This window comes from Populus euphratica, unplaced genomic scaffold (genome assembly GCF_000495115.2).
Source record: "Populus euphratica unplaced genomic scaffold, PopEup_1.0 scaffold5.1, whole genome shotgun sequence".
NCBI classification, from domain to species: domain Eukaryota; kingdom Viridiplantae; phylum Streptophyta; class Magnoliopsida; order Malpighiales; family Salicaceae; genus Populus; species Populus euphratica.
In genome coordinates, this window is record NW_011499848.1 from 1,280,272 (window position 1) to 1,293,336 (window position 13,065).

General features: G+C 33.6%; 1 protein-coding gene and 1 long non-coding RNA gene across 4 annotated transcripts; one reads left to right on the top strand and one right to left on the bottom strand.

Annotated features, from left to right (window-relative positions):
• Window positions 1-2,605: 2,605 nt before the first annotated feature.
• LOC105113225 (chaperone protein dnaJ 15-like) lies at window positions 2,606-10,157 on the top strand. 3 transcript variants are annotated; one of them, XM_011009321.1, is made up of 13 exons: window positions 2,606-2,762; window positions 3,017-3,210; window positions 4,499-4,622; window positions 5,206-5,288; window positions 5,366-5,477; window positions 5,557-5,661; window positions 5,786-5,836; window positions 8,292-8,315; window positions 8,425-8,514; window positions 8,632-8,740; window positions 8,826-8,974; window positions 9,058-9,111; window positions 9,624-10,157. In XM_011009321.1, the coding sequence occupies exons 2-13, from the start codon at window positions 3,080-3,082 to the stop codon at window positions 9,834-9,836; spliced, it is 1,245 nt and encodes a 414-aa protein (XP_011007623.1). In that variant the 5' UTR covers window positions 2,606-2,762; window positions 3,017-3,079; the 3' UTR covers window positions 9,837-10,157. The 3 variants fall into 3 exon arrangements, with proteins under 3 accessions (XP_011007623.1, XP_011007616.1, XP_011007632.1); XM_011009314.1 differs by having other exon boundaries at window positions 3,037-3,210; XM_011009330.1 differs by lacking the exon at window positions 8,292-8,315 and having other exon boundaries at window positions 3,037-3,210.
• Window positions 6,131-8,420, bottom strand: LOC105113220 (uncharacterized). Its single transcript, XR_839912.1, has 2 exons — window positions 8,378-8,420; window positions 6,131-8,244 (listed from the first exon to the last, which is right to left on the bottom strand). It is a non-coding gene; the product is annotated as an uncharacterized LOC105113220 (long non-coding RNA).
• Window positions 10,158-13,065: the final 2,908 nt, after the last annotated feature.

Genomic DNA, 13,065 nt, shown 5'->3' on the forward strand with positions numbered 1-13,065 from the left:
TTATCCGAACAAGACCTCTCATCAATTATGAAATTTCTGTAACCACAAAAATCATCTATAAAAACAATCATCTGGCACCATCAAAACTCCAAGGATTCCCCATCTTGTTTTCTATGAAATTACAGGGTCCATTAGCGCATGTTGAAATATATTGCACTCCTAACTCTTGCAAGTTTTTTTTGGTTAGAATCGTTTGCTTAGGGATGATGAACTCAAGTTTGATTGTTTGAAATTTTGAAAATTCGACTAAAATTTGAAACGTGGAGTTTAAATCTGTACTGTGCCATCTCTCTCTCTTTATTGTTAGTCGAGTTTTAAATCGTGGAATCATCATCTTGATTGACAAAGGTGCACACGCTTGACTACACAAGTTCGTAAAATTATCAAATTGGTAATTTTGAAGCAAGCATTGGAGAGTATGATTTTAATATCTTATGTTAAAAAAATTATTTTAATATATTTTTAAATAAAATATATTTTAAAAAAATATTATATACCACAACATTATAAATTCATATATTATGTTAGAGATGCATTGCCATAATTTTTAATTATTGATATTTTTTTATAAAGTAAAGACATCAAATTTAAGTTTATTTTTTATATCAAATAAGTGTATTATTATTATTATTGCTACTATAACAGCAACATAATATATGTGCAATATCACACGTGTAACCGAAGGAGGCTTGAAAGAGTTGAGGGTGATTCACCAAAAACATCAACTTGAAAGAAAGAATAAAATAAATAACATTAAAAAAAAATTCACTATATATATTCACCCATCCTTCTATTTATCTACATAATGAAGGTTAGAGAAGGGTGGATAAAAATGCTACATAAACGATTATTGAACTAGAGTTTTAATGCGAGAAACTAGGTAAACACGAAACAATTGAACCGGAGAAAACTTGCATTATTTTCACCAACAGCTTGAACCAAAAAAAAAAAAAAACCTTTAATAATATATCTATCATTGCTGATTGTTTCTGCTCCCGCTAATTAAGAGTTCATAAATTGTCCATAACCTACAATATGTAAATACATTGCATATTTAGTACAATCTGTATCTCGAGGTTTCTAAGTCATGGAAGTGTATGTTACCGCCACAGTTCCATTGATGTGACGAGAAAAAAAAAGAGCCGAATGCGTGTTACCGCCACAGTTCCATTGATGTGACAAGAGAAAAAAAAAGAGCCGAATGCGTGTGATCCAGCTTGCCTGGACTCAGCCTAGGTGAGTAACGAGTCCGCTCGCCTGGGCTGAAGATGGGTTGCTTGTCTGGTTAGTGTAGGTATTTGAGCATGCTCTTAGGTGCAGCCCGGTAACGGAAAAATTCACATTTTTTTATGTGTTTTATATATATATATATTGTGTAAATATTTTATATATTTTTCTATGTATAATAATATTTTATATATTTTTCTATGTATAATCTCATATAGGTTTTTGTTTTCTTTAGCGCAAAATCTTATGGTACCTGTCTTCGTGCCAATATGAGAAATGCGGTTAATTGATACCGTTATCTAAATTAATAAAACTTGTATTTTATTATTTCACAAAAATCTTTTCATACAATGAGTTACAAATAGCCGTTTCACTCTATGTCTAGCCTTTTTCCTTAAGAAAGGTAGAAGTAATCTGCGTAACAATATTTTTTTTTTTATATAAGAATTCATGGGCTAGAGCAAGGTAAGCGATCTGGGAGTCATAAAAAGAAACACCATTCATCTTCTTTAATTTTTTAGCTCTCTTAACAACTTTAACACAAAACTTAAATTGATTTAAGTATTATAATTTTTGTCTTGTAAGCGATCCTAACTACAAAAATATAAATACAGTAAATTATCAGCCAGGAAAAAATCAGAGATTCATTAAAGTATTTATCTAATTTATCAGAAATAAAAAATTTCATGTTGTAATATTAATTAAAATATTTTAAAATAACTTGATATTTTAACACACGTATTTTTTAAAACTCCAATCTGCAATATTATTCTAAGAAGTTGAGAATAATTTAAAATTCCAACACACACATTGCGCATATCAAGTACACTTACATACAATTTTGAAAAATATTTTTATCGAGCTTTAATCACTGTTTGATTTTAGAAAAATATTTTTATCGAGCTTTAATCACTCAATGATGTTTGATTTTTTTTTTTTTATCAAACTAATCTTAGATTTGTAAATGAGGAGAAAACTAAAAAGCCATAATCTGGTAGATATTAGCCAGTTAGGGTGTTAATGTTGCATATCCATGAGCGAGCTCCTTGTACATTCTTCTTGTTTCTTTTTATTTAAAAAATTAGCGAAGACTTATGAGGATCAAACTCTTAATCCGAAAGGTACTATAATATTAAACGAAATAAAGAAAGAAATAGTAGCTAGGGAAGAGAAATTATAAATATATAATAATATTCTAGCTGTAAGAGTGTTTTCTCGGACATTAAATTATTAATAATAATAATAATATTTTTTTAATATTTTCAAAATTTTGAATTGACTGAGTTCGCATCACGTAGGTAAAGTGTTATAAAATTATATAATTTTTCCCTTCAACACGCTGATTTATTTATACAATGGAAAGTAAAAAGAAAAGAGAAAGGGCAAAAAAATCAGGCAGCTGAAAATACGCTGGGACACAAAAAAAGAAAAATGAAAAAGTAGAAGAAGAAATGAAAGAGAGGAACAGAGAGCAAAAGGGGTCTTCTCTCAAGCCAAACGACTCAAACCTCTCTCTCCCCCCGATATAATAATCTGTAAGTTTTCAAAAACCCTAGCTGCTGCTTTGCTCCCTTCAAAAGTATCTGGATCTTGTAGTTTGAATTATTTTTATATTATAATTTGAAACTGGCAATTTCGCTTTTGTTTTCCTCGAGAAAGAAACTAATCAGGGATCCAAAACTTGATTGAATTCTGTGGTTCTTCTTCTTCTTCTTCTTATTATTATTATTATTAATTAGGTTTTTTCTGATTCAAAGCAGATTAAATAAATCTCTATCTCTCGTGACAGTTTTTGCATTTAATTTTTAGAGGAGAAGAAAAGACCTTCTGAAAAGAGGAACTGGGAAGAGAGATGGGTTCGAAGAAGACAGACATTACATCAGCACCGCCAATACTTCGAAGAGATCCATATGAAGTATTGTCGGTATCAAGGGATTCTACCGATCAGGAGATTAAAACTGCTTATAGAAAACTTGCTCTCAAGTAAGTTCTTTCCTTATTGCTGCCTTACTATTGATTTTTTTGGGGGTTGCGTGTTGTATCCGACTTCTTTTTGCTTATGGGCTCTGCTAGTTTTCGATTTCAGAGTCTAAGTTTGTTTCCTTAGTGCTCTTATTTATTAGCTGAATCGGGTTTCATTGATCAGCTCTATACAATTTTACTCGACTGAATATGTTTTCGGGTCAGTGTTCGTATCCCTTGATTAAGTGAGAAATTTGGAATTGGTACTTGGAAACTGATTTCTAAACAGTGCAATCTCAGCAGTTTTTGGATAGATAGCATGTCAGTGAGCTGGAATTTTATTTTAAGCATGTGAATAGCTTGAATAATCTTGTGAGTATGATGCACTTGTTTTGTTTGCGGACTGTCTGGTGTACTGCGGGAGTCATTATGTTCCCAACTGTGTTCTACTTATATTCCTCTGCTATCATCCAAAACGTGCTTGGTAGATGCAGACCATCAATTTGATTAAAAGTGGAAAATTGAGGTCAATGAATTTGATGAAATTACTTGCACTTCGGTAGGTTGTAAGTAGAAGGCTGGGAAGTTAATGGAAGCTTTGGTTCCTTCTGTCTAATTAAGGAAATGGAAGCTTGAGTTCAAGAAGAAAAAATTCTTTGAAAAAGATTCCTTGCTTCCTTTCTTGTTTTTAACCCTAGGATGTGTAGCCCTTCTCCAAACCAGTTTCTTCCTTTGATTTTCCATCCCAGAAAATGAACCCAGGTTACAGATGTTCCTCTTATTATTATTATTATTATCTTCTACTAAATGAAGTACAAGGCTGTTTTTAACGGTAAAATGTCTGGGTTTAGAAATTGCACATCTTGGAACTGGTTGTTATGTTTTCCAGATATGTTCAAAATTGAGTTCCATTCAATCGCCATTTTGAAGCCATATATCCACATGACATAAACAAAATAAAATGATAATACACAAGTCCTTTGCCATCAGTTTTGTTATGGCTTTTTCTTTTTCTTTTGTCCTTTATGCTCTATAAAATGTAATAATGAAAACATGAATTGGATAATAAAGAGAATTTAGCTATTTCACCATCAAATCCTTTCTTATTATTCTTTTTGTAGACAAGTCAAGTTAATTTATTTTTGGCAAATTCCATATATTCTTCTCTTTTGCATGATCTTTCATGCTCATTGTATAACATCCCATTTTTGTTGTGGGGTAATCATTTGTTCAATGACAAGGTTGTTGGTCAATTTTTAAGTCAATTTGTGTACAAGCTTATGGTCACTAAGGAATAAGTTTTGGACAGATATCATCCAGATAAAAATGCCAGTAATCCTGAAGCTTCGGAACTTTTCAAGGAGGTTGCATATTCCTACAGTATACTCTCTGACCCTGAGAAGAGAAGGCAATATGACAGTGCAGGGTTTGAGGTGCCTTTTCCCAGCTATCTCTCATTCTCTCTTGCTCCCTCTCTGTAATTCCATATTACATTTTTAGTGCACGATTTTTAGGGCTCCATGTGAAAAGTGATACTGGTTGGTGTAGCTTGAGGGTCTATTCTGTGCAGTTCGCTGGAATTTCCCTTTGGGAGTTATAAAAGACAGCAATCAGGATAACTATGGCACACTTAATAAAGTGTTGAAAGTACCAAAAATATGAATGGCCAGTGAAACATAAAAGATAATATAAATAGAGGTGTAGCACCTTGACAACTAAACTTAGTAATAGCTTTCTTTTGGCCATATTTTTGCTGTTCCACATTCTGTCTGTCTGGTTATGAGGAATGTTGGGGCATTCATTTACTTTGTCTTTCTAATTCTGAATAGTTGCATTTTTTTTAATACATAATGTCACATGTTGGCCCTCTCTATAGTTAAGTTATTAATTTGTCAATTCATAGAAGCTGGAATGACTTTTGATCTTATTTGCTTTCTTCTCTTCGTGTTTGCAAATTATATGTTTTATCGATGACACATCGTAATTTTTTGGACTTCTATAATTATTTCTAATCAGGCTTTGGATGTTGAAAGCATGGACATGGAAATTGATTTGTCTAATCTGGGAACTGTCAATACAGTGTTTGCTGCATTATTCAGGTGATTTGAGTTGGAAGTATTTGGATTTTTTTTCTTAAAGAAAACTTTTTTTAAACTTCTTATTTGGTTGTTTATAGCAAGCTTGGTGTCCCTATCAAGACTACAATTTCTGCAAATGTTCTTGAAGAAGCTCTTAATGGAACTGTCACAGTCAGACCCCTCCCTGTCGGCACATCAGTTAGTGGGAAGGTACTTGTTACATTTATGACTGATATAAGTTATAATTATACTCTTTCTTTTTTGTTGATGTATTTGATCGTAATTGCAGGTGGAAAAGCAATGTGCCCACTTCTTTGGTGTAACCATAAATGAGCAACAAGCTGAGGCAGGGATTGTTGTGAGAGTAACTTCAACAACACAAAGCAAATTTAAGGTTGTTTGAGCTCCAAGTGCAGTGAATATGAGGAATTTTTTGGCCCCCCACCCCACCACTTTATATCTCCTTCCACTACTTTTATGCTAATATAACAGCTTTGTGTTGCATTTCTGATTTACAGTTGCTTTATTTTGAACAAGATGCCAATGGTGGCTATGGTTTGGCCTTACAGGTGCTATTCCTTTCTTACACTCCTGTATGCTTATAGCTTATTCTTTCTTAAAGGAAAAACTTTCTTTGAAGTTGTGGACTGGCAAAATCATGGATGAAAGCTTAATAACGTTTGTGTTGTTTTTAGCTTATTGCTATATTTTCTCCATAAAGTACGCATGGAACAAAGTTCTGTACCTTTATTGATGTTGTGGCAACATTTTGTATGCTTATTGCCATATCCTTATTGGCTTGCAACTTTGGATGACAGTGTTGTGTATTCTTATGATTAGGGCTTGTTGTTATGACTTTTTTCCCAATCAGTTTCTACCTATTAAGCCATCCATGTTCTTCTGTATCACTACAACCTGAATCCCATATTCCAACCACTTAAAAGGCACTCTTTTAGGTTTTGAATCTTAGTATATGCAATCATAATAATATAATATTGTAGTTTCAGGCAGCAAATGTTAATATTCCAATCCTTTTTCACCATTACATACACCAAAATGGATTGTACATTGTCATACCAACAAATATTAAAGAATTTATCAAGTTAGACAGAACGAGAGGTTGTACCAAATGTAGGATTGTTCTCTGTTATATAGATCTTCTGGGTTACTGATATGTGGTGTTGCTGACCCGTAATGGTGGATCAATGTGGAGGCTTTTAATTAATGACTGATATGTACTTGATTTTATGGTGGTGAAGGTGGGTCTTGAAAATGTCTATGTTGAGCTTTATAAAGCTATGAGACCGTCGACAACAAGCATCAGAGCTTGTATATTACGAGTCACCATGAGAAAATCACAGGAATTGGATTTCATGGATTATTGGATTACTGGAGCTCTCGGGCAAGGTGACTCCTTGCTGAATTAGATGGATCATCTTTTCCCTTAACATGTATTCTTTTGGCTATTAGTGAGGAAAAAGAATATGCCAAAAGAGTGCCTCCCATTTGTACATACCACAAGCATTCCTTGGAAGCTTAAAGTGTTATACTTATGATTTAGGTCATCTGCTAGCTTACAATAATAAAAGTAGTGAACCAAGTCTCATGTTTAACTAACCTGCACCATAAAATTTTTAAAGAAGAGATATCTTAAACTAGAAACAATGGTGTCTTCATCAAATAATCTTCAATTTCTCTCCCTCCTAATCAATTATGAGAGAGCATGTGGAAGCACCCCAAAAGAGGATGTGATGGCTCATTAAATGGTAGTACTACATGGATGATAAAGGCATTGACGCGTGCCAACGGCAGTCTCTTAGATGGGAAGATATTGTGGCTTGAACATCTGGAGATGAGCTCCTTCTATCAGATGACTTGGGCCTGTCTTTGTAGTTGTTTCAATATTCTTTCTTTTGAAGTGGTACATTTTTAAACATTTTTCGTATTTTGCTGCTGATTGAGCCTTGATATCTAGGATGAAATTCTTTATATTGGGAGTTCTGAATTGGGTCTTAATTAAGAAAGATGGCAATATTCTTCTTCCCAAAAAGGTTGGTTTGCACTGGAAGAATTTGACTTCAACTACCATCTGTAGTTGTTAACTTTCTTTTAGGTTCTGATAGTGTAGCAAATATCATTTAAAATCTGTTTAAAGGTTCTTTGGATGGTTTTGGCCTTTATAAAGGATTGTAGTGATCTTCCAGAAAGTTTGGTTTAGCATTTCCTCTTGTGATAAAGGGTACATGCTAATTTGATTATTTTTTTGGGGCAAGCTTAATGTTTGTGGGCATGTGAGTTCCCCAAGCTGCATTGCAATTGTAATCCATTGAGAGAGAACATATAAGAGTTGCTACTCAGGTGCCAAACTTCCTAAATTTTACTGTTTTTTGTCTCTACTTTGACTGCCTCTTTTGCACAATCTCAGGTTTTCAAAGTACTGAGGACTGCCTGTTATATGTTGAACTGATCTCGGTTGAGCCAAGCCGCATTAACCTTTTTACTTTTACATTCGCTTACCTGCTATATAATACCTGCCATTTTTATCTTGCATTTGGACGTGTGTGTAATTTAATGAGGAAAAACTAAAGATTTCTTGTTTTTCTTAATAAAGTTATGAGGAGCATATTCTCTCAAACATCAGAGTTTGATTGCTTGATTTTAGTTGCTTCACTTATGGATTTATTCTAGTTGTTCAAAAGCAAATATATTGACTATTCATTTCAGATTTCCCTGGAAGTTCAATTTGATTTCCATGATTACTGTGAAATCAAGTGATGTCTCATCCTAGCATTTGAAAACTTTTGTTAGGTTTATGAAATTTCCCTTTCTTATGATGTTTTGTACCCAGGATAATGCTTCTGATCATCCTATTTTATTTACTCGACCACTTAGACATGTATTTAAATTGTCCGCATGAGCTTTTTAGATGCATTTGCTTAAATCACCAGTCACTATCTGGTGGTGTTATAATCAACACCTTGATTGCGGATTCACAAAACTAATCATATTACTATCTATATACAGGAAGATAGTGAGAATTCTGGCAAGGTGACCTCTGCATGCATTTGCTTAAATCACCGGTCACTATCTGGTGGTGTTATAATCAACACCTTGATTGCGGATTCACAAAACTAATTATATTACTCTCTATATACAGGAAGATAGTGAGAAATCTGGCAAGGTGACCTCTGCAGGGATGTATTTCTTACATTTTCAAGTGTACAGAATGGATTCAACTGTGAATGCGGTATGGGGTCCCATCCTGTCACTTGATTTTTCCCCGTCTTCTTACTGTGGTGAATGTTATCTGCTCTTTTCCTCTTGTGTGGCTGTAGTAATCTTTTTGTACATCATGGTGGTGCAGTTAGCAATAGCCAAGGATCCTGATGCTGCTTTCTTTAAAAGGTTGGAAGGTCTTCAACCTTGTGAAGTTTCTGAACTGAAAGCTGGGACTCATATATTCGCAGTTTACGGTTCGAACTATTTTCTGTGTCTTAGAGCATGGTTTAGTTGTCTTATTTAATTTTTATCTGTCTGACGTCTACTGAATTCTTTCAGGAGATAATTTTTTCAAGACTGCTACCTACACAATCGAGGCACTTTGTGCAAAGACTTACGAGGATACAACAGAGAAGCTCAAGGATATTGAGGCCCAAATTCTTAGAAAAAGAAATGAGCTACGCCAATTTGAAACAGAGTACAGAAAGGTAGAATCCGCTTTATTGATGTGACTTGCATGGATATAGGGTGGTGCCCATTTGTCCTTGAACTCACTTGTGATGTTCTGTAGGCTTTGGCTCGTTTCCAAGAAGTAACCAACAGATACAGCCAGGAAAAGCAATCGGTATGTTTCAAAAACTTGGTGTCTCCTGTTAGATGTTCTTATTCTACATGTGTGCAATATTTCCAAACTAAATTAGTAGCATACAAAAGCATACACATATTATTGTAAATTTCCTTGAATTGTTTTCTGGAGCTGAGTTCATTGCAAGAGGAGAAGAAGGTCATCTCGTTGGTTGGTCATAGTGATAACATTTACCTTGTATCTTCTCTTTTTGTCTCTTCAGCTAAGGAAAGTTATATGATAGGGAAAAAAAAGGTGAAAATGAATTTTTACAACGAGGAAAATCAAGGATGTAGCTTCTTATTCTTCAACCATTTGCCACCTGAAAATGCTGGAAAGCTCTGTTTAAGATTGTTTTCCCATCCAACTTGGTATTTGATATCTTTTTCCCGTTATCATGGTGGAATCATAGTGCCATAGCTTACTCTGGTTCCATATCTTCTGGTCGCACTGTACCTTGGAGGTCCAGGTTCATTTTTTTTTAGCTCACCTTACCATTTTGGTTGCTGCAGGTTGATGAGCTGCTGAAACAGCGGGATAGTATACATGCCTCATTCACTGTAACTAAGATGGTGAGCTACTTAAGTAATGGAAGTACAAGCAAAGTTATCGGTGACGATTCAAAAGCTGAGAGTCCAGTGGAAGATGGAGGCTCTGATGGAAAGGATAAATCCTCCAAAAAGAAATGGTTCAACTTGAACCTTAAAGGATCTGAGAAGAAGTAGACGTATTTTGATGATTTTGTATTGCTTGGAGGGATTTGACTGGATATCCATCATTGGGTGAAGTACTTGGGCCGCCCACTTAGCATGCATAGACTTGTCTTGTATTATTATTTGTTTGATTTTTTATTTTCTCTTTTAGGGTTTTACCGAGGTGGCCTTTTCCGAGATGGTTCTGCAACTGTCAAATTCTGAATGTATCTGTATGTATAATCTTAGTTCATATTTTCATAAAACTGCACCCGTCTTCTTAGTTCATGTAGAACCTGAACATTGGTTGTAATGCTTACAAGTGAAATAAAACATTCTTTTGTTTCTTCTTTATTTTTTCCCTTTCTCGTTGTGGCTGTGATGGTGGCGGCTTTTCTTAATGTATCTAAACAGAAATGAGTGGTATTCAGATTTTGCATATTTATTAAACAACTTGACTCTTTCTTAAAAGAGATTGTTAAATCAATCTGATGGCCAGTGACTAGATGCTCAACTACTTCAATCATCTTCTGACTTCCAAGTAAATATATTATACATTTCCTCGAATTACAACTATCTGTAGGCGTTTTCTACAACTTTGAATTTAAAATATTTGTTCATGTTAGCAAAGTTTTATTCTCATCTCTAATACAAACAAACATGGGGTTGAGATTTGGAAACAATTGTGAAGACGACGAAGTCCAGAAAAAAATTGTGTAATATTTATGTCTTTCGCGTGAAAGCAACATACAATCAGATAGATAGATGAAATTCCGTTGCCAATACTATCGGATGGAATCTCTTATAGTAAAAAAGACCTCCGGTTGCCGACATAAGAAACAGCTTTACTTGTACAGAAACGATGAACTTTCCCAACAAGATTTAGTTGGGAAAACGCTTTTCTGACAGAATGAGGGATTTTAATTTTACCAACTAAAATCGGATTTAAATTGTCCATTTCGATCAGTAAGGAGAATTCCAAAATCAGTTTCATCGACTGGAAAGATGGCGGCATGAGATTTATTGAGGTTGCCACACTGTATGATCGTCTTAGCGTGAGAATGGTTTAAACATTGAGGGCAATGCGTCTTCAGACAGCATTCCTATTATTATGATATAGGGTTCTTATTAAGGGATCTTAAGAGAAATTAAATTAAACAAATAACTTTCGATGATGAGTTGGAGTGACATGTGAGGATGGTTTTTTAATGTGCTCAGCATGAACTCCCCCTTCTTTTAATCAAACTTCTTGTCTGGGCCTTTCTTGAATTAAAAACAATTGCGGTTGTGTTTAGATCCTTGTATCTACTTGGATTTTCCCAACAAACAAATTCCTCGAGTGTTCCAGGATTCATTGTTTATACGTGCCCAAGGGTCTTGATAATTAATTAATCGATAACCACATGAGGCAGTTATGAACTGCCTGAAACCCGTAATATTCCAGCTTTTAATTTCTATGTTGAGCCCTTGTTCAGAGGCCGAGTCCCACATGCACGCTAGGGAACAGAAACTCTATGATTCCAATATTTATCAAGATAAACGTACAGGGGTTGCTCACATACAACATAATGCTCCAAATATTTATAAATTTAAAGTTAAGAAAAAATCTATATATATTTTTTTAAATACAATATCTTTTCATCTAACAAATTGGAAAGCTATTGTTTTAGTTTTCCAAATTTATACTGAATTTTAAAAATTCTTTACAGTTTTCCATTAATGTTTTTCAAAAGAAGAAATGCAAACAATTTTTTTTTCTCTATATACAATCACTTTTTAGAAAAGTAAAAAATCAAAACTATTTTTTTCTTACATTTTCATATTTAGTTAGCATTATAAATTTATTCTTTTTATGAATCCAATATAGAGGGTTTTTTTTCTTTGAGTTAACAATATAAATTTTTCAAAATCATTTTTAATTTAAATAAAATAAAATAAATTTGATTTTAAAATTATCACGCACCTAAAATATTAAAATAATTATTGTAAATTATGATTTAAATTTTTTATGAAATAGTTATAATCTTGGTATGCATAGTTTTTTATGAACAAATATATCTTCATATATCTTTAAGTAATATACGAATAAAATTATAATTAGAGATCAAACACTATCCAGCTTGATAAGTTAAAGGCCATCCTCAATTATACATGTAGCATAAATATTTAAGTAATGTCCGAATAAAAAAATCATAGTCTGCAATTCTATTCCTTCCATAACAAAGACAAACAAGACAGGTGGGTTAAACAACGATCTCACATTAAGATAATATAGTACCCTGATTAACCTAAGATAAGGGAATCTTTGCTATACAGCAAATTTTAAGGTGGTCGGTATAATTTATCAGAACTTTTAACCTAGAAAACAAGACAAATGCTTCCTCTAGGCGAGGCAGCATCAGCAAGGTATTCTATTAAATAAATGTAATGTGGCCAATACTGTAATGAACCAATGCTATATAAATGTGATTATTTATTTAAGCGGCGAAAACTACGCAGATACTAATAGCTATAGGAAACACAAGTGGCAAAAACTTTGATATGTAAGAAGGCATAAGCTAAAAACTAATTTGGAACATTAAATAATTTTTAACAAGTATTTTAATAACATCAGTTGGGCGAACCTGTATAGAATTTGCAATAATATAAGTATCTATGTCATGTGCAGATGTTTCCCAACCATGTAACTTTGGGCTAGATGTTATGTGTGTCTAGTACTGTAGTGTCTTGCTTTATTAGAAACCAAAGCACATATATTTTGTCTCATTGATTGACCAAGGTCTTCTACTTCCGAACTTATTTCACGGGCTTCTCTTTCATTAAAAAAAGAACAAGAAAAAAGAAAAATCACACTCGGAAGCTTGATGGGATTCATACTGGCAATGATTTGTATTTTTTTTTTTTAAAAAAAAAGAAGAATGGTAGACATTCTAGACGGCAATCGAAGTTTTAAATGCTTCATATCATGTTAACAACATGATTGATTTGTTTAACTGGGTTTTAGGAAGACTCGGGAGGAAAAAAAAAGTGTCCCCTCACATGACTTAAAGCTAACTCCACCCAACCCTACTCCTACTTTCTTACACATTTTTTAATGAAGGAGGTAGTGTCACTTTGAATACATGGAAGGGTCCTTTGAGTCATACCCACAATGTTTGGGATTGTTTTTTAAAAAGAAGTTTAATGCCTCGAACATATCCATGAAAGGGATTTCCAACTTGAAAACTAAGTCACTTTGGGGCAATCTTTTTATCTTTTTGGA

Bases quoted from the DNA above. Each gene is read 5' to 3' on its own strand.
- LOC105113225 (XM_011009321.1), top strand. From the start codon at position 3,080: ATGGGTTCGAAGAAGACAGACATTACATCAGCACCGCCAATACTTCGA. The intron at 5,837-8,291 runs GTGCTATTCCTT...ATCTATATACAG, and splicing joins GCTATGGTTTGGCCTTACAG to GAAGATAGTGAGAATTCTGG. The intron at 8,515-8,631 runs GTATGGGGTCCC...ATGGTGGTGCAG, and splicing joins TGGATTCAACTGTGAATGCG to TTAGCAATAGCCAAGGATCC.